This window comes from Vanacampus margaritifer, chromosome 2, assembly GCF_051991255.1.
Source record: "Vanacampus margaritifer isolate UIUO_Vmar chromosome 2, RoL_Vmar_1.0, whole genome shotgun sequence".
Classification (NCBI taxonomy): domain Eukaryota; kingdom Metazoa; phylum Chordata; class Actinopteri; order Syngnathiformes; family Syngnathidae; genus Vanacampus; species Vanacampus margaritifer.
In genome coordinates this window covers 30,560,327-30,581,003 of record NC_135433.1, presented here as the reverse complement: position 1 = coordinate 30,581,003, position 20,677 = coordinate 30,560,327, and the positions used below count along the sequence as shown (strand labels likewise).

General features: G+C 39.5%; 1 protein-coding gene across 3 annotated transcripts in view; it reads right to left on the bottom strand.

Annotated features, from left to right (window-relative positions):
• LOC144042873 (uncharacterized) overlaps positions 1 to 17,717 on the bottom strand; it is a 32,367-nt gene extending 14,650 nt beyond the window's left edge. Inside the window, exons 1-7 of one of the 3 annotated variants that reach the window (XM_077555908.1) lie at positions 15,937 to 17,715; positions 11,900 to 12,255; positions 9,788 to 9,976; positions 8,047 to 8,161; positions 6,881 to 6,940; positions 4,608 to 4,864; positions 1,292 to 1,348 (exon numbers count right to left, since the gene is read on the bottom strand). In XM_077555908.1, the coding sequence (XP_077412034.1) occupies positions 1,292 to 1,348; positions 4,608 to 4,864; positions 6,881 to 6,940; positions 8,047 to 8,161; positions 9,788 to 9,976; positions 11,900 to 12,255; positions 15,937 to 17,338 (2,436 nt within the window). In that variant the 5' untranslated portion in view covers positions 17,339 to 17,715. Of the gene's footprint in view, positions 1 to 1,291; positions 1,349 to 4,607; positions 4,865 to 6,880; positions 6,941 to 8,046; positions 8,162 to 9,787; positions 9,977 to 11,899; positions 12,256 to 15,936 lie in introns of all 3 variants that reach the window. The other 2 variants (XM_077555909.1, XM_077555910.1) reach the window with 2 other exon arrangements.
• Positions 17,718 to 20,677: the final 2,960 nt, after the last annotated feature.

Below are 20,677 nucleotides of genomic sequence, written 5' to 3'. Positions count from 1 at the left end.
TGTGAATTCTGTGGAATTTTGAAATAATTTTTCATCAATTGCTTCTTGGGCGCAACGAGCAGTTGATTTGGCATCGACTGGTTTGTGGTCTGAAGAGCAACAAAATGATGTCATGAGTTAGGCTAATCCTTGGATCCATTTCACAAAGCAGGTTTAGTGAGAATCCTGAATCAATACACCCGGAAATGTGGGTAACTGAAACCAGAGGAAGAGGCAACTCTAGCCTGTGTCATAACAAGAGGTGATTTAAGCTCTTGGTCAGTTACCGTAGTAACAGAGTACATGAACCTAACCTGGTCGGTTGCAGGTTTAACACAATGAACCTCGAGTGTTTCCCTGTACCCGCCTCTTTTCATCCACACACGACATTTCATTTCCTCATTCATAAAGTCCACTGTGGCGAGTTTTTGCTTAAATACGCCTATAGTCCAGAGCGTAAAGTCCACTTTTGTCACAAACATGTCATGTCCTTTTGACAATGGCCCTATTGATGAAGGTGCCGCATTAATGCGCAGGGAATTAAATATTTGACGTGAAAATTTTTATCAGACCACGCATAGGTATGCTGGCAATTTTTTATTTAATCTTAAGTTTTTTATATTTCATCTTAAGTCTTAAGTGTGCTTCGCCCTCGCAGCACACCTTAATGAAATAAATGAATGAGCTACCATTCCCCTGTAATATTATTATGATTGCAAAAGACTACATTTAAATTTACGCATTGACCCGAGCAGCAACGTTCTCCCACGCCGCCTCCCTCTATGAGGCGCTGCTGTGGTGTTGCACTTTTTTTCTAAAGACATGTTCAAATTCGCCATATGATCACATTTAGATTTCTAACTGAGAGGGCGGCGCCACCCTCTGCTTCTCCGGGGCTCCATTGATGCGGTCTTTTTAGTGTCGCGGTAACGCCAGGTGAAACTACTTTGCTTTGATATAACTACCTCAAATCAACTGTCCTGGAACCGAAAACTCAGAGTTTCTGATCTCAGTGTATGTCAACACACTGTTCAGGATTAGTCTCAGTGTTTGTTGAACATGCTTTGTGAAATGGACCCCTGATGGCCATCTAATCCTTGCAGACCTCCTCTATATTGTACAACAGCTGCGTCATTGAGGTGATGGAAAAGGAGCCCAGAAAATTCAGAATATATATATTTTTAGCCTTCCTGGACCTTACTGCATCTTTCATTGGCCATAGGACACAATGATTTACAATATGTAGTCAATGCAAAGAGGAGAAGGAAGTTAATGGTGTGTAGAAGTGAATATGTGGCTGGCGGACACTCACTCTGGCCTTGGAAGGATTGGATGGGTCTGTTGTCTTGTTGTTCTGTATGGAAGAAACCTGGGGAGACACCCACCCCCTGGTTAATAAAACTTGAAGTAGAAAATCTTGCTCTTTGTACTTATACTGTATATGGGATCATTAGCTTCATTATGAAACATGCTAAGATGGTGAACTTAAGATGCCTGTTTGATTCAAGTTGAAACGTCTTCAACAACCAAGAAAAAGCCAGTTTCCATGATTCAACTTTTGCAGCTTACCATGACCTGGATGACAGAATCACCACACTTTCCTCTCTTTATTGGCTTTGAAGTAACAAGGGCTTGTACTACAGCTGGCCAATTTGCTTTTTATGAGTAAACTTTCCAAAAAATTGAACGACTTTTTTGAATGACTGACCTTTACTTAAAATGTCATTTCTGAACCGAAATGTCCTATTTTTGTTTAGTTTAGTTTTTTAATTCTACACTTAACTCATTAACTGCCATTGACGCCTATAGACGTAAAAAAACAACAACATTTTAACGATTTCTATTAGTTTAACATTTGTCTCCACTTTTGTTAAAGATATGAAAACCTAGAAACATTTTTTATTGCACATTTAGAACAGATATAAAATTTGTTATTAATCGCGAGTTAACTAGTGAAGTCATGCGATTAATTACAATTAAAAGAAAAAATCACCTGACGCCCCTAATTTTTAATAATCTTTTCTTTTTTTAATCGTAAGTTAACTAGTAAAGTCATGCGATTAATTACAATTTAAAAAAAAATTATCACCCGACGCCCCTAATTTTTAAATAATCTTTTCAAAAAATATATATATAAAAAATATATATATAATAAATTAGGGCGTCAGGCGATTAAAATTTGTCAGCTTAATTAATCGCATGACTTCACTAGTCAACTCACGATTTTATATCTGTTCTGAATGTACAATAAAAAAAATCTAGGTTTTCATACTCTTGTTAACAAAAGTGGAAAACATGTTAAACTGATAGAAATATTCCAAATGAATTTTTGACATCTATAGCCGTCAATGGCAGTGAATTATCACATTTTGATTGCTTTGTTTCAAATTGTGTTTTGGTGAAAAACTACTGTGAAATTTGAGATTTAATAAGCAATATGAAAAAAACAAGACATATAAGCCAAATATCAAACCACAAATTGAGTCAGATTGCTTGTTAGTGAAGATGAAAAAGGTTACTAAACCAGTGGGCCTATGTTGGAAGCAAAACAATGCATGAGGGTACATAATAGACAAACAAATAGCATCACTAAAGACCAAATGAGCGAGTGCAAATAATTACGATGCAGGAGGTGATGTGCTGGACCGTGTATGTCATTTAGCTTCACTAAGGTTGGTCAAAAGAAGAGAACCGTGAAGGAGAGGGGATTGAATTTATTACAGAGCACTAACAAGAGCAAGAAAAAAAAACACTAGAAGAAGACACACATATGGGTTCTTTTTTTGTAGATAGTGCATCTGTGGCCGAGCGCAAATGCCAACGCATCCTGAGGCGCGTTTGCTAATTTGTCTCACCGGTCTGTGCCAAGCTGGGTATCCGACAATTTGGGAGCAGAAATTCAATCTAAACATACACCTATTCAGACCATGTCTTGGCACAGGGTAGACAGGTAGACAGATACCGAGCTCCATGGACATATTTAAATCACAATCGGTTATTACCAAGATATTCTATATTTAGTACGTGTACTAGGTCACACATTGTCTGTTGCTGCATCATGGCCAGAGTAGCAATGCTCCGCTCATGCATGGATTGCTCCGATTACGCATCGTCCTCTGAATGATATCATGTTGCCATGTGAGACTGCAAGTGAGCCACTTTCATTGGAGGTGAGTGAAATAAAGAGTCCACAGTAGCACAATCCACCCAATGTCAGACCTGAAGGACTGTGATATGAAATTATTAACACCGGTCTAACCTGCCTCCGGTGCCGCCCCGCAGCACAAGATTTACACATTCACGAAAACAGAGCCGAACATCTTCTACAAGCTCTCCTGCTAACAGGTTTTGATGTGTTCCTTATATACCTTCATTAACATTTATCAACATACAAGGCAAAACAATACATTAATAATCTGATATAATGATGAAAATGTGACATTTGCATAGGAGGAAAATGCACAAGGTTATCACACCATCCCACCTTTACAGGTACTCCGCCTTAATTGCCCTATCGATGGGCCAGCAGCATCTCACTCTCCTCTCAAGGCACCAAACTTGGCCCCGTTAGCCCCAGAAATAGCCACAAACTAATTTTGCAAGTTTGTTTTCCACTTTGCCACCCAATGAAATGTTTTAGAATTGATAATACTAGTTTTTTTCTTCTTTTTTTTTCTTCTTTTTTTTTTTTCTCAGGAGAGCTCAGTATTGTTCATTTGATTTGACATCATCATTGCTCTCCTTTTTTTAAAAAAAACAAACAAACAAATCAATTAAAAAAAATTAATAAATGTAAATAATACTAGTTTTAAAGTTTAAAGTTTTTAAAGGAGTTTGTTTTGTTAAAAATATGCTGCCCTATTATAAGGACATTTTCAAACTACTTACTGATAATAAAAGATGACAATTTGTATACTGAACAGGTTAGACTGATTCCCAAACTACCAATAAGAAATTTAAAGTGAAAAAAGATGAGGTCTCAGGCGTTATAATATTGAACAACAATTATACCTGCAGTGATCAATTTTGGGCCAATAATATTTGTGATGATAATAATAATAAACACAAAGACATTTCCCCCAAGAAACATATGTGTGCACAAGGCATGAGAAGAAAGAAGGGTGCACCTTTGTCACTGAAACAACGTTGAAGTGTCAGTGAAGGTGTGATACCGACCGTGAGGTACAAATGGGCGCAAATACAAGGCTCAAGAATGAGGACTCGACAGAGAACCATCATTACAATGAAGATGGCATAACAAACAGGATGGCACATGTAAAGATTTTTGATACGCTTTAGATTTTGTATTTTGTAACTTAATTTTGGCATACATAATGTGTGCTAATTAAACCAGCAATTGTGCGAGAATAGGATCTTATTATATTTTTACCCAATTGTGGGTTTAGTTGTGGAGTCAATAAATTAAAATTAGCTTTGCTGATGATTTTTTTAGAGATGTCACATTTCTACAATATTAGTATGTTACAAGTTCGCAATAAATATTAGCAAAGACATACAAAAATATTTCAGCAACTTTGGATCCAGTGTGGCGGGAACTCTTTGATTAGCAATTTGTGAACTAATCATTGCATCATGATTCACAAATGTATCTCGTTTGGTTGTCCTACCTTTCCTCCGCCGGGCTGGTACTTAATGTTGTCAGTGGAGCCGATCTTGGAACGGACGTTCTTCAGGTCTGGTGTGGGCGCATTGATGGGCCTGAGGGTTCGAGGAGCACGGGGCGCCGCTGGCTTCTTTTCCAGAGCACTTTGCTTGGGGACAGGAGGCTTGGTGATGACCCGGCGACGTTGGGTGGGAGCGCCTTCACCGTTGGCTGTGTTAGCTGGAGTCGTTGGAGAAGTGGTGGAGGCTGGACGTGGACGAGCTACACACAAAACATTAAACATTAAATCTCATAAATGATGAATTGATAGTGACATTTGTTGTGTCAATGTGACAGCCATTCCTTCAATAATGTACTAAATACAGTGGTCACTTGCTACTTTGCGGTTCACTTATTGCGGATTCACCCTATTGCGGATTTTTATCCCACATTTTCAATAGTGAATACCCCATAAAAATCTTTATTTATGCTGTTATTGTTGCCCTTTTTTGTAAAATCTGAGTAAATATAAACAGCTTTCTTTCACTCAACACAATCTATTACACTTTTAATCAAAATATAGCACGTATGGTAAATTAAGAAGCATGTATATAGTGCTAAATTAAAAAAGAAAGTTGACATTTTACTTCCATTAAAGGGATTAGATCACAAAATTTTAAGCCCTTCCACACAATTGGCATATAATGATTAAATCTTACCTTTGACACCATGGCGATGTAATTTTTTATGAAATATTAGGTATTTCGCTGGCTATTTTTCTAATGCGGAAGTAAAAACGCCTGGTTCATTAAAACCCCGCCTCTCCCCGTGTGGTTGCCTTCCCCTCTCGTCCAAGCCGGCTGCTGCCAAGAAGCGCTGTGGCCACGCAAGACCGGCCAACCGTTATAGTACAATCGCGTCTTCTTTAGATGTGGAAATTGGATGGATGTTCAATTCTTCAATAAACATTTGCTCCTTGCCGCAAGAAATCTGTTATGTTTTTGTTTTGTAGGGGTTGGATTTAGTTAATTATGGGTATGTTTTGTTGTTTTTGTCTGTGGTCTCCCCTTGTCTCATTATGTCTGATCACGTCCACCTGTTTCTTCCCTTCCAAGTGTTTCTGACCAATCGGTGCCCTCAGCCTATTGTGTTCCCCAGGTGTGTCTCATTATTGTTGGTGTATTTAGTCTGTTGTGTTTGTCCAGTCTGGGTCGGTCCATTGTCGTTTCCAAGTTTTGTCGTTTCCCCACATGTCTTGCTAGTTCATCGTCATGCAACTTCAGTTTGCTTTGATTTAGGACTTTGTTGTTTTTTGTCGGCACATTGTGCACCACTTTGTTTTTGTTTAATTAATAAAACCCTTTTGTTTTGGACTTTACCTCGGCCTCTGTGCTCTGCCCCCCCACACTTGGGTCCAAAACCACAGCTAACCGTGACAAAATCGTAGTGGAAAAGGAGGGGAGAAAAGAGAAGAAATAAAAGAAGAAAAAAACAAAACACAGAGGGCAGGACACGAACTGGCAACCTGCTGCAGACAGGTCAAGCACATTAACCACTACACCATTCATTGAGTTAGCTATAACAGCGCAAAAGTTTTACCTGTAGTTTACACAAGTGTCAGCCAGGTGGATTTTAAGACTGCTAATTGTCATTGCACTTTGGCATTGCAAATGTGAAGGATAATTGTTTGCTTTGAATTCATTTGGACAGAATGTTTACTGTTAAAGGCTACTTTTAACACTATCCTGCGAGCATGGAGGTCTCAGAGATAGTGGGCGTGTGTTTAGTCTGCATAGGCGTTGCGGTGGTGGGTCCGCACCTAATGACGTCATAAAGTGAGCACACGCTTGTTTTCACAGGTTGGGAGGGGCTTGTACTTGGAGAGCAGAATGACTGACCTAGAATTTTGAATAGAGCGGCGAATGAAGGAAAACACCACTTTGGTAATGTTTTTGTTGAGGAATTAGCATTTTAACATGCCTAAAAGCTCCAAAAAGTTATTTTTCACGTTACTGTCCTTTTAATTATTTTTAGCAAGTCAGTGTGCCATCACTGGTGAGCTATTTTTTTTAGAACAGATATCAGTTACTAGTACACAATGTATGCCCCTACATGCACAGTGCACTTGAAGTTAATTGAAGGCAAGGAACGTAGCACCTACAAAAAGTGAGGGGACACTGTTATGCCATTTTTTTTAAGCTTATTGAACATAAGGTTATTGTGTGCCAACTTTGTGTCAAAGCAAAATGCTGTAACATTTGAAACCAGTAACACATCCAAATCAGTTAAGTTTCTCACCTGTAGGTTTGGTTTTCTTGGCTTCTCCCGACTTGTTCTCAGTCTTGTCATTCTTGCTTGCTGTAAATAGGAAACAGCAAACAAATGTCACAGCACACTTTGACAAATAAGAACCATTGGGAATATCGCGCGCTATACCGCTTATCCTCATTAGTGTCGTGGGTGAGCTGGAACATATCCCTAGTGATGTGACGTTCACCAACAAATCGAGTCTTTTGAACGGCTCTTGAATGGAATTCAATACAATATAGGATAGATGTGAGAGCTAGACAGTCAAAACATTGCTGGTGCACGCGTCAGCGTCAACATGTTGGCCAATGTATGTAAAGTGTTGTACATATTTATATTGTCTTATGTTCTAAGAGAATAAAACCATATTGAATGTTATTTTTTAAAGACTATTCCATATGTCAAAATGAAGCAATGTTTGGTACAATTCCCAACATGCCAAATGTACCACCACCTACTATGACATTAATTCCACCCACGTCATTAAAACTTAAAAATATTTTAGAAGGCCATGGTTAATGTCTTAACTAATGCCTACACACTTAAAGTATACTGTAGTGTATACACTAACTATGACATTAATTGTGATGTATCACTAATCTCAGTGTTGATTTTAAGAGTAAAACATTGATGATTCAAAATAATGCTAAAAAGCATAAAAGAGCCAGTGTTTTGAACGGCTCTTTTAAGTGAATGGTTCCTGGTTGAACGGCTCCCGTCAAAGAGCCATAAGTCCCTTCACTAATCCCAGCTGACTACGGGTGAGCGGCGAGGTACAGCCCGGGCACATACAGTGTAGACTGTAGAAAAACAACCACTCACACAGGAAGTCCGGAGCTCAGGTTCAAACCCCTAGCCTCACAACTGTAACCATGCCATCACAACATAGCACATAAGACAATTTGTTCCAAAACAAAAACTGCTGTACGCTTGAATGCTAAACCAAGTTTTTTTCTTGTTCCATTAATTGATCATTAGTTTTAAGCATTTTAAAATGCAAACAAATTAGAGGTCAACTAACATCCCAGATGGTGTTCCACTTGACTCTACTGTAGATGACTTTTAGGTGAAGTCCCAACATGGGCACTGAAGTGTGCGTGTGTATATATATATATATATTGTATTTGTGTTATGTAAACGTGTGTGCTTTGATTTACCAGCAGTTTTGGTCCCAGTAGAAGCAGTGGAGTTGTTCTTATTGGCAACTGATCGAGGAGTGGGAGTGGCCTTTTGCACAGCTGGATGTTTTTCAGCTGCTCCACTTTCTGGAGTCTGAGAATCAAACCGAAATAGATGTAAATTATACGTGTGTTTGTGTGAGTGTGTGTGTGCCTGTGTCTGTCTAAAAGGTTTATCAAATTAGCTGTGTGCAAGTTCCTTTGCCGCCACTTAATTTTTTTAAAGGTCAGCATTGTGCAGAAAAGGACAGCACAGAGACAAAGTTAGCTGACCCGAGTCATTAAAAGGACGTGAAGCGGCAAGATTAATGTGTTTCCAAATAATATTCGCTGACATAAAGCAAATAAAAGCAAGTTCAGCCACAAAAACATTGGAGAAGAGTGTTTTAAAAACAGCTTTGCAAACAAACAATAGGCCGTGAAAAACAGTGCATCACAGTGTTTCACTTTTGCCCTCAAAATTCTACATACAAAACCCTATAATGATAATGTGCTTTTTTGTGGGGGTGTTCCAAATAATGGAAAAAAAGAAAAAGAAACTAAGATATTGCTTGCACTCGAATGTTCCTAGCCTTTGCCTTTGCAGCTCAAAGTTGAGCTCAAGGTGCATCCTTTTTTTACTTATCATCCTTGAGATGTGCTATGTGAGCTTAATTGGCGTCCAATTTACCTGGTTTGGACATGATTTGGAATTGTGTCTATATAAAGTCCCGACGTTGCCAGTGAATGTCAGAGCACAAACCAACCATGAAGCCAAATTAATTGTCTTTAGTTCTTCAAAGCAGGATGGTCTTGAAACACAGAAATGTGAAAGGATATATAAAAAAATGTCAACAGCTTTGTTAGTCCCAAAAGGAAGAAGTTTAAAATCAGCAGGACTCTTTCCAGAGCTGGCTGCACGTCAAGAGGGAAGGGGCCTATCAAATTCAAGTAGTCCTCTGTGGAAAGCGAACCTTCCAGACGAACAACCATCTCAGCAGCAATCCACAAATTAGGCCAGTATAGTAGAGTGAAAAGCATCTATAGGAGTCTAAGATTATTAGAGAGAAAATCGTGTGGTCTGATGAGACAAAAAAAAAACAACAACTAAACATTGTGTTTATAAGAGGAACCTGGCACCACTCAAAACATGACCAATACCATCCCTATAGTGAACCATGCCGATGGCAGCATTATGCTGTGGGGATATTTTTTTACTGGCAGGAACATCATTTAACAGGACAATGACTATATGCACATAGCTTAATTATCAAAGGAGTGGCATCAGGACAACTCTGCTAATGTCCTTGAGTGGGCTAGCCAAAGCTCAGACTTGAATACAATTGAACATCTCTAGGGGGGGGGATCTGAAAAGCGCTGTGCAGTGTGCACCGATGCTCCCTGATGGAGCTTGGCGATATGCTGCAAAGAGGAATGGGCAAAACGACCCAAAAAAAGTGGCATGATGATCAAGACTTGAGGCTGTAATTAATACCAAAGGTTCATCAAAGTATTGAGCAAAGGACAGTGTATACTGTACATGTGATGGGTTTTATTTTTAATAATGTAACAGTAATTCCCACAAACATTTTGAATATTGTCATAATGGGTTGTTGTGTGTAGAATGAGAGGTAAAAATGCAAAATTTTGGAATAACATAACAAAATGTGTAAAAAGTTGAGCATTGTGAATACTGTCCAAATGCACTGTCAATAGTACAATACGATAATAGCTTTCTTACTTTTGCAGATCCAGTTGCCACTGGAGGCCTCTTAGCAGCAGTGGGCGTTGCCGCCTTGGGCAGAGGGCTTTTTTTATTAGCTGGGGTCGTGGTTGGGGAGGGACGTTTGGCTGAGGTGGCCTCGCCATTGGTAGAGAGTGTGGACGGGCGAGATTTGGATGCGTTTGTTTTGGTCGAAACCACCTCAGTCTAAAGGTTCAATTAAAATAAAATGATCCAAAAGGACACAGTAAGAAATCAGAAAGAAAAAAAAAAGGATACAGAGAAGAAAAAATGAATGTTTGGATCAAATAAAACAGGGAGAGAAATAGAAAAAAAAACAAGCAGAAATGTCATAGCAAAGCTCGCACATTGCAATTGCAACAGTTCATCCATTTTCTCTACTGCTTATGCTCATTAAGGTTGTGAGTGGATTGGAGCCTGTCCCGGCTGACTGCATGAGAGGCGTGCGGGGCCAGCCAACAGCGGGGCACACAATATAGACCAGGGGTCACCAACTCCGGTCTTTGAGTCCACCAATTCAGCATGTTTTGGATTTTTCCGGCCTCCTCCAACACACCTGATTCATATGATAAGCATCATCTCATCAGCAAGCTCTGCAGAAACCTCAATAACAATTCTGATTCTTTGAATCAGGTGTGCTGGAAGAAGAAAACATCCAAAACATGCTGGATAGGGGACTTTGAGGACCGGAAGTGGTAACCCCTGATATTGACAAACATGCATTCACAATCATATTCCCACCTGGGGGGCAATTTCGAGTATTTAACCAATCACAGTAACATGCATGTGTTTGGAATGCGGGAGGAAGACGAAGTAAGGCCATACGAGCACAGGGAGAACATGCTAACTCCACGCAATCCTGAGCCAACATTCAAACTGTAACCTGTCGACCGTAAACACGACGTGTTAACCACTCTACCAATCCAAACAGAGCAGTCGCAAGGTTAAAAATAATAACTTCTTCATCAACATATTAGTAAATTGTCATCATGCTCCAGTTCCAATGAGCCGTAAATTATAAATGCAAGTGCCAAATATGCAGCAGTCCAAATGCACATAAAAAAAAATAAAATCAGGTCTTAGATACTTGACATGCACAAGCACTGAATATGAACTGTACTGTAGTTGTATGTATGAAATGTTTTTTATTGGTGTATTATTGTCATATCTCTACCTACACTGTTGGACTGTTGTTAAAAAAATAATGCCAAAAAGCAGCCCGAGTACCGGTAGTTTAAAGTGGAAGTCAACCTTAAACATTTCTTGGCAATAATATGTTACATGTGACCTCACTAGTCTAATCTCTGATTAAGACAACATTTGTGGAATATGAGTTATGAAGCAAAATCCAGCTATTTTTATTCATCTCAGGAGGCGGCCATTTTGCCACTTGCTGTGGACTGAAGATGACATCAATGTTGCTCAGGGCTCAGGCAACAACCAATCACAGCTCAGCTTCAGGCACCGACTAATCACAGCTCACCTGTTTTCTGAAGCTGAGCTGTGATTGGTTGTTACCTGAGACCTGAGCAACATTGATGCCAAAATGGCCAACCCCTGAGATGGATAAAAACGGTTGGATTTTGCTGCTTAACTCATATTCCACTAGCGCAATATTAACAATTTTTTTTGGGCTAGTGGGGCTGCATAGAACATTTTATTGTAAAAAATAAATAAATAAATAAATGGGGGGTTGACTTCCCCTTTAGCAACTTGAGAGCACTCAAAGTAATGAAAGGAGATTTTAGATTTTAACAACCTGATAACAGCTGTACTAGTAGTTTTAACCCTTATCATAATCATTATATCAGTAGAATACACTTCCATTTAATGACTACTACTAAAGAGTAATCAATACTGTTATGTGGGGTGAATTTTCATTGCATAAATGGATATTAAAATGAGATATTTTGTTTTTCCAATCTTCCTGGTAGGTGTACACATTGGGAAGCTGCAGAATTAGAAGTACATTGACAGAAGTCCAATCTTATATTGAGCGTGTTAGTGTGTAAAGCCAAGTGTTTGTCTCTTGCTATTCCTAGATGTGACACCTTGAGCGTGTGAGGAAATACTGCATGTGTTAAATTTGCGTGCGTGTGTATGATCCACCTTGCTCTTGCTGTCGGGGCTTGGCAGGGTCTTGCTGCCGTTGCCTGTTGGAGACTTGGCCATCCCTTTTCCTCCTTTCTCATCCTTCTTTTCAGTCAGCTTCTTTTCTTCTTCTTTGTTGGTCTTCTCTGGCTTGTCCGTCTTCTCTGCCTTCTCATTGACCTTGTTGTTTTTCTCAGCATTCACCTTGTCCAGCTTTTCTTCATCTTTGAGAATCTTCTCAGGCTTCAGGTTCTTGTCTGGGCAGTTGTCTTTGCTCTGCTTCTCCGCCATGTCCTTCTTGTCAAACGCATCCAACTTTTCGGTCTTGCTGGGCAAGATGTCTGTCTTTTCCTGCTTGTCCTTGTCAAATTTTACTGAGGATGTAAAGAATGACAAAATTAGTGTCAGCCTATTTTACCCAAGACTGAATTACGAAAAACATAGAAAAAATATTCCCAATAATGCATTAGGAAATAAATAAATAAAGATTCTTGCAGGGCACTTTATACTGGCCTTGTAAAAAAAAAAAAAGCTAATGGAAGATAATTTGAATATCACAAATCTACAGTCGCCGTCAGAAGTTTACATAGAGTCACCATGGGAAAAAATTTAATTTTCATTTGAGGTTTGTAGTGATTTGAACCGTTCTGTTTCCTCTGTGAATGATTACATACATCATCCATTAATTTTCTTAAAAAAGAATTGGGTGAACAAGCTTTTTAATGCTTGCTTTTTTGAGTTGTTGAAATTGAAAAAATATTCATAAATGACTGAGTTATCACACTTTAAAGGAAAAGCCATACTTTGGACAAAATCACAAGAATTTTATGCTATTCAGAAAACTGCCATTGTGTAAAAACTGCGCATGCATAAAAAATTATATTGTTATGACTTATGGACTTATTCAAGCCTCTAACTATGTCATATGAAATATTCAAATTTGACTTTTATTTTATATATATATACAGCATAGTTAGTTTTGCTGTAGCATAATACTGCTATTATTGTCCATAGGCGGCATTAAAAAAACTAATTAAAAAAAACTATATATGTATAGATAGGTCTGATGCCACTGAACATTTTGAGTGGTTGAAAGTGAAAAAATATTTAGAAATGACTTAGCTATCACACGTCAAAGGAAAAAAACATATTTTGGACAAAATTACAAGAATTTAATCAAAACAAAATTATGCCCACGGGTAAAGACTAGTGTAAATACAAACACTGCTATCAGCCATCAAATAAAGTGTTAGAAGCTAAAATACCCAAACAAACTCATGTTTCTGATCAACATTAACCAACACAATGTGATGAAATGAATACAAAAAGGAGTGAAAATTTTGGTGCGCTGCAACATTTGGACAGAATTACATGCAACTCTGGAATCTAACATAAGACAGACATTATTGTGACAATAATTAGACACATTTAATTTTTCATTTACAATTGGACTGGTATGGTAATAATTATGCATGCTTAGATGGGTCGCAAGATCCAGCCTCCCAGCTTCTGCTTCTAGATCATATCTTACATAAGAGTGATAGCGGACATCTGCTTACGCTCCATCTTATTGCCACCATTTTCCTCAGTGCTCATCTTTGCTTAGTGAACACTGTGCGACCCACTTGCCAAATTATTTCTGTTGTGCTTTTACAATAATGAGGGAGATCATTTGACAGCTTCCACAACTCGGGCTACCTCCATACAAAAGCAACAAAAGCGAATTTGTTTAAAGTGTGTCTTTCAATTAGGTCAGCACGGAGCCTAAATCAGACACAGGCTTTGCTGATGAACATCGATCACTGTTACATGTGTGCTCAGGCGGTAATTGATCACCTAATTAAATAGCATTGTTGGAGTACAATTCCTTTTGCAGAACAGATGCCACCAGGCTAGTTTAATTTTTCCTCTGACAAAATTTGCCAATATGAACACATACGTACGACACAATTGTTCAGTTATGTTGTTATACTACCCACATCAACAGAGCATACTGTATGAAGCTATTTTTCTTTATTTACAACATGAACCCCGACACTACCAATGCCTTTGTAATATAAAAAATAAGTCAATAATGAAAGGGGGTGGGGGGAGCAACATTCTTGTGCAATTTACACCTAAAAGAGTAATTAAAAAAACTCTAACTCAAAATGTACAGTAGAGTGAGAAAGTAGGATTTTAAAATTGATATATCTGTTAAATACTTACACTGTAATTCTGCACTAAAGGTTCACAGTGAAGTCTGATCAGCATCTGTTTAACAACTTGATTATATTTGGTAGAGACTGCGGTGAGGAGCTTGTTAGTTCAACCACTGATCTAAAAGACGCAGATACAGATCCTGCTGTCTGTGCAGCTGTGTCTTTAAAATCTTGAAGATCACGTCATTAGAAACTCTTCATGTAGACACACACAGGTGTGCGCTTGTGTGTGAGAGTGAGTGTGCATGCACAGACACAGCTCAAAATAGCTGCTCTATATTTGAATGAGTGCAGTCAATGTCTAATCAATGTTCCAGCTTTTTCCTGATAATTGCTGTCTCTAAACAGCTCTTGATGCTACATAATCTATCCATTCATTTTCTGTACCGCTTATCCTCACGAGGGCATTCTGTATACTATTTAAAAAAAAGTAATGGAATAGACTACAACAGAAGAAATAAAATTGCATACGTCGTTTATCTTTAATTAGCTTGATATTTTGTTCCTACATTTACATCATGGGAAAATTTTGCATGTGAAAGAACGCTTAGAATTTTTGGGGAGCAGCCAAGTTTTATACGATATCTGCAGTACAACCAATACAGAGATGCGCTGATATCAGTGAGAGTAAAAAATGACAAGGTATACAGCAATTGAACTATCACATACAGTCGAACCTCAGATTACGAACTGAATCCATTCTGTGACTTTGTGAGCTGCCATTTCCGATTACAATGAATGGAAATGCAATTAATCAGTTTCCTCCCCAGAAACGTTATTCATACCCTTTATTTTATTTTTTAAATCAGTATATGGTTACAAAAAATACCATGTAATATGAAATAGAAATATATAAAAGTCATTGAAAATTACTTGAAGAAATAGCACGATACTGCTTTGCTAGCAAATTACTGTGCAATATCTTAGGCTTTCACATACACACAGTTCTGTGTGCTCTGGTAACCGGGTTGCATTATTGGGTGTGGCGGCCATTTTGAACAGGGTGAATGTAATCAAGGGTGAGACCTTGCTAACGCTATCACCAGCGAAACTTTTATAATCTGGTCGAAAGTGAAACCCAAGCAGACTTTCACCTTTCTAGGTGCAGTTAACACTGGCTGTTTTTTGTTTTTTTTACTAGTTGGTTGAGCTCATTTATTTGGTAAAATTGTGAATATTGCTGCAATGACAATCTAATTTACCTATAGATAGATAGATAATATCTATCTACCGTACCTATCTATATATCTATCTACTGTATCTACCGTATGTACCGTATCTACCGTATCTATCTATCTATCTTTCCATCCATCCATCCATCATCCATCCCTCCCTCCCACCCTCCCCCCATTCATCCATCCAGTGAGCAGAAGTACACCAGAACCTTGCCTGACAAATGTTTAAGTTTTAAATCTGACAGTATTTTTTCAACAGCAATTCTAAACAGTAATCCATGCCTTCGTCACATCACAGCTGGATTACTATATTGCACTTGACTTTGGAGTCAGCCAGTCCTCATTTTTGTCTCAAGTTGGTTCAAAATGTTGCCGCTTGCCTCTTAACTGGAACATATAAGAGGGAGCACATAACTCCTATTCTAGCCTCCTGCCACTGGCTGCTTATGCACTTTACCATTTCATTTGTTTTTAAATAAACTCTCTTAGTTTTGAGTGATTATGTTTTTACATTTTTATTTAAAAAGTAAATTAAATAAAAAGTACCACGACTACTGCATTTAAATGAATGTAGCTGAGTTCATTATAGTATTAAGTTGTGTTGCGTTGACTTGTGACTGCCAGTGGACATTCTGTATTTTTTTTCAATGGAAGTTTTTGTAACAGTGGACATACATACCTGCCGGGGTTGGCACAGAAATCAAAACATTGGTCTCACAGCTCCCATGATGTCTCCTAGGTGGTGGAGATGATGGCAAAACAGGTGATATCATTAATGGAGATGACAACATTGAGGCCATTGCAGCTGAGGCTTCCGTGGTGTCTGTCACCGTGAGCGAACGCCGGACCGCCATTTGCGGGTAAGGCACCCTGAGCGGACACGCTGTTCCCATCACGGCAAAGTTGGTCAAGTTAGACGTTATCGCTGATGTGCCTTGTGTACTGTTGAGACACATTTCAGCATTTAATGTAGGAACAGACAGGTGAGAACAGTCAGACATTGCTCGTCTGACCACACTACGCTGGGGCAGCATGTTGGTGTGATTATTTTTTGCCTCATTGTCTACTGTAACATCTTTACAGTCTTCATTAGGATTCGAGTCTTGGGACTTAGCATCCTTATTTTCTTTGCCACCTGTGAGAAGTGGAGCGCCCGACTTTTCAGTATGGTTCACTATGCCCTCCCCGATGATGTTAGCTTGGTTAGATGAAGTCATGTTACTTCCTGTTGGGTTGGCTATAGATTGAGCAGCAGGTTGTTCATCAGGATTTTGCCCCCCTCTAGGTGACTTCAGTCCTGTGCCTTCAATTAAGCAACCCGTTGTTTTTTCTTCCGAAATATGTTGATTAGTCTTATCTCCTGAACATGGACTGCCACTTGCTTCCTCAAACACAGATCCCCGTTTTGGAGGAATAGACGTGCCCTTTCCTTGTCTAATTTCTTGGGATTGCTGAATGTAAAATCCCTCTCTGCTTGGGAGAGAACCGTTCAAGTTTTGCTGTAAAAGGTTTGGTCCAAAGTTAACAACGTGTGATCCAGGTTTAGGTTCTGGTGCGGAGTTGAATAATTTCCCAGGTGAAACTGAAGGAGAAGTTAATGAAGAGGAAGGGGAGGAATATGGAGAAAGGGGGCTGCTGGGAGTTTGTCCTGCACTCCCTAGTGAAACTCCTTCGTTTTGTTTGTGATCCTTCAGTCTCCCACCTGTTGGTTTGTTATCCTCCACCATCAGCACAGGCATATTTAGACCCAGGGTCCCTGGTGTAACTCCAGAGGATGTTCTGCCACACCCTAACCTCAATTCCTCTTCAGTGAAAGTCACGTTGAATCCCCCCTCCGGACTGGTCGCAACCTTCCCCTCAGGTGCCATCTGGCCTGGGTCATGCAAATCACTATGATGGGCAGAGGCCAAGCTGGAGGGTGACAGTGGAGAGGAGGCCAAGACCGCAGGGATGTTGGCAGCTGCGAGGCTAACTGCAGGTTTTGGTTGCTGCTGTTGATGCCCTCTGGAAGGTTGTCTGCACCCGTTGTTACCAGCAATAATGCCAGGCTCTTGCCACTGTGAGCCAGACAAAAAGGACATTTTCCCGTTGCTGTGTCCGTCCTTTGTTACTTAACCCTTTTTAATCCGTCTTGGTCTTTTTTGCTGTTTGAGTCCTTCTTCTTCTCAGTTTTCTTTTTAGTATCCAGTTAGGGTCATTGAGGACTTGTCCAGAAGGGAGAAACGCTCTAAATATTACAGTTTAAAAAAACGGGAAAAAACATCCTTTAAAGTGATGCCTTGAAGTGGTTTGTGTGCCCGATTGTGCCGAAGTGCATGCATGTAAAGTGTATGTGCATGTCTTAACGTGAAGCATGAGGAGTCAGATAAGAGCGAATGTGCATCTGGTTGTCTTGCTTCCTCTCTGAGCAGTGCACATATCAGCTGTGGGGATAAATTACACCTTGCTCTCTCTCTTTCGCTCCCCCTCTTGCTCTCTCTATTCCTGACATCACATGGTCACATGACAACCAGGAATATTCCCTCATTCGCTGGCGCTAAATTTCATCTACTCCCTAGCGACAAACATGCACAAGCATACGTGAGAACGCACAGTTACATGCACTTTAAACGGCCATGTTCAAATACAAATCAATGGCTGTCATGGTTGTTCAGCTGGCAAATGACAACTGCTTTTCTTATGTTGACTGGGAGGCGCATGGAGAGATTCACAAGAGAACACTGAGGACCGCAATTATCCTGACAAATCTGATGAGGTTGTTCCTTCTTGTGATTGGCAACGGAGGCAAAAAAAAAAGTATATACAGAGATATAATTAAATTAGGACGGCTTGAGTACTGTCTTAAAATGTATTTTATTGCCATTTTATGTTTATATAATTGACCGTATCACTTATTTTTTTAAATCCTACTTTATTGCAGGCAAATGCAGCTCAACTCATGGAGGCTGCTGTTACTTCCTTTGCCCCTATAATAAAGTAGCTTAACTCTTTGTTATGTTTCGGTTCTATGGGGTTTGTTTTTTGTTTGATTTTGGGTGTTCATGTTCTTTTTTGTCTGAGTTCAGTGTCCTGTCTCGTTATGTGTAACCACGTCAGCCGCTAGTGTCTTCCCCAGATGTGTCTTGTCCAGTAATTAGGTGTATTTAGTTTGTGGAGTTTGTTCAGTCAGTGTGGGTGCATTGTTGATGTTATGTTTGGAAGTTATTGTGTCTCGTCTCGTCACAGCCACGCCCTAGTCTCAGCCAAGCCCTAGTCTCAGTCAAGCCCTAGTCTCAGTCAAGCCCTAGTCTCAGCCAAGCCCTAGTCTCAGCCAAGCCCTAGTCTCAGTCAAGCCTTCACGTCACGCTCGTTCCAGTCTAGTCACGTCCTGTCCAATCACGGCGACCAGTCTAGTCAAATCCTGTCTAGTCACATCCTATCCAGTCACGATGACCAGTCTAGTCACGTCCTGTCCAATCATGGTGACCAGTCCAGTCATGTCTTGTCACATTCTGTCCAATCATGACAACCGACCGTCAATCTAGAGCTCTCCAACATACACGCTACTATTCTTTGCCTTCTTTCTCCCCACCCTTCAACTACCTCACCCAGTCACAAATCATACTTGCATTATCTTCATGACCTCCAGGAAAATCTGAAATTACAGAACTCAGGAACATTTTTGCTTAACACAACTGCAGGCTTGCAACAATATTCAATGATTATTTTGCGCACCACTCTTTGCAAATTATCGCTCTAGCACAGCCGCGACCCTAGACGATGGATGAAACACACACACAAGTAAAAAGCCCGCCACAGATTGGCTTTAGCAACTCAACTGGTAGGTAAACGAGCTTGTCAAGAAGAAGTGTGCCTTGTATTTAAATGTCTATTAACTGAAACAAATTAAGTCTAGTCCTCTTTCAACCGCAATGTCGCACACATGGCCTTGTGGAACACATATCTTGTGATGATGTGAAGAGCCATCTGTGGAGAGTCATTAGGTTTGATTGCGGTGCCTCCTTGGATAATGACCATTTCATGAATGGCCATTTGGTAATAATAGTTCAATAAACCACTGATAATTGAATTCAAACAAAGGCAAAACACAATCAGTGATATTGATATTCAGCTATTTTTGAACTTGGGATTTTTACTCTTTCAACCCCAATTAGTATGTTAATTCTCCATTTTTAATATACGTGTACTGTACATGTCAGAACAGTCCTGGTTATCACATCTGTGTTTATCAATGCAGACTATGGGCCACAGCACACTGAGCAATGTGGCGGAACTCCACTGAACACTCATGCAGTATGAGGGGTTCTGCCACAAGTTTTCACAAGTGGCCAAGTCTTTACCGATATATCAATTATAGCCAATCAAATTGCACAGAAGCTTTCACACAGGCGAAAAATCTATTTCCAGGTTATTAGTAAAGTGAGCAAAGCAAGCGATATAAATACAGTATATACACTACACATATTGTTTTTTTACAACAATACTTAACCATATTTAGAATTTTGCATTCTGTGGATGAAATAGCAAAGCTTGTGTTAAAAGATGAATGCGAGCGGCGTACGTACCACACCAACATTCAAATGAATGGGAGCAAAACGTCCCCATTTTGTTCGTCTTTATTCTTGCCCATGTCTTTTTTCTGTAGCACCCTGCGATTTCCTTTATCGACACGCTATCTTTAAAAAAAAAAAAAGTGATACAGAACTACATATTTCATGGAGGAGCCTCGGAACATAATACAGGCTAGCACAGTTCACATCGCAAGGAGTATTTACTGTATGCTAATTGCTAAATCACCCAATGTGTGTTTGTGAGTGGCCAGCTGTTTTGTGATGGTCATGTCCTAGTCGGATTCAGAAGCATCACACAGTGTGCGACAGCCCAAACAATATTAAAAGGCGTAACCCTGCGACATGATGGTATATTTTCCTCATGTCAGAATTGATGAATGGCATTTCAATAGTTCAATAAGCAGATTCCAGAACAACAAAGGGAAGCACTACATTGATTTTTTTTAAATCCACTTGTTGAAAACTGAGTAAAGCTACAAGCTGCAATGTACAAGTAATAATATGAGTAGTGTTTGGTTGCGAGCAACAACTACCCCAGTTTCTCCCAAACTTTATGGTAACCAATGTGAATCTAATAGTTTGCGTTGATCAAGACCGTCATCTTTTGTTTTATGGATTGGACTAAACCTGTTAGAGTAATCACTGTCACACACATTGCTTCTTTTCCCACATGGCCCATTGGTGTCAGAAGCCACATAACTCCACTTTAGTCCACACAATAAAACAGCAGAATCGCTACTCACTACAGTACTATAAATTAAAAATTTAAAAATCCTAGGGCAGGGAAACCTTTGAAATAATGCATAGTGACCCTGTTACTGACCGTATTACTGTATGTGAATTCTTGCA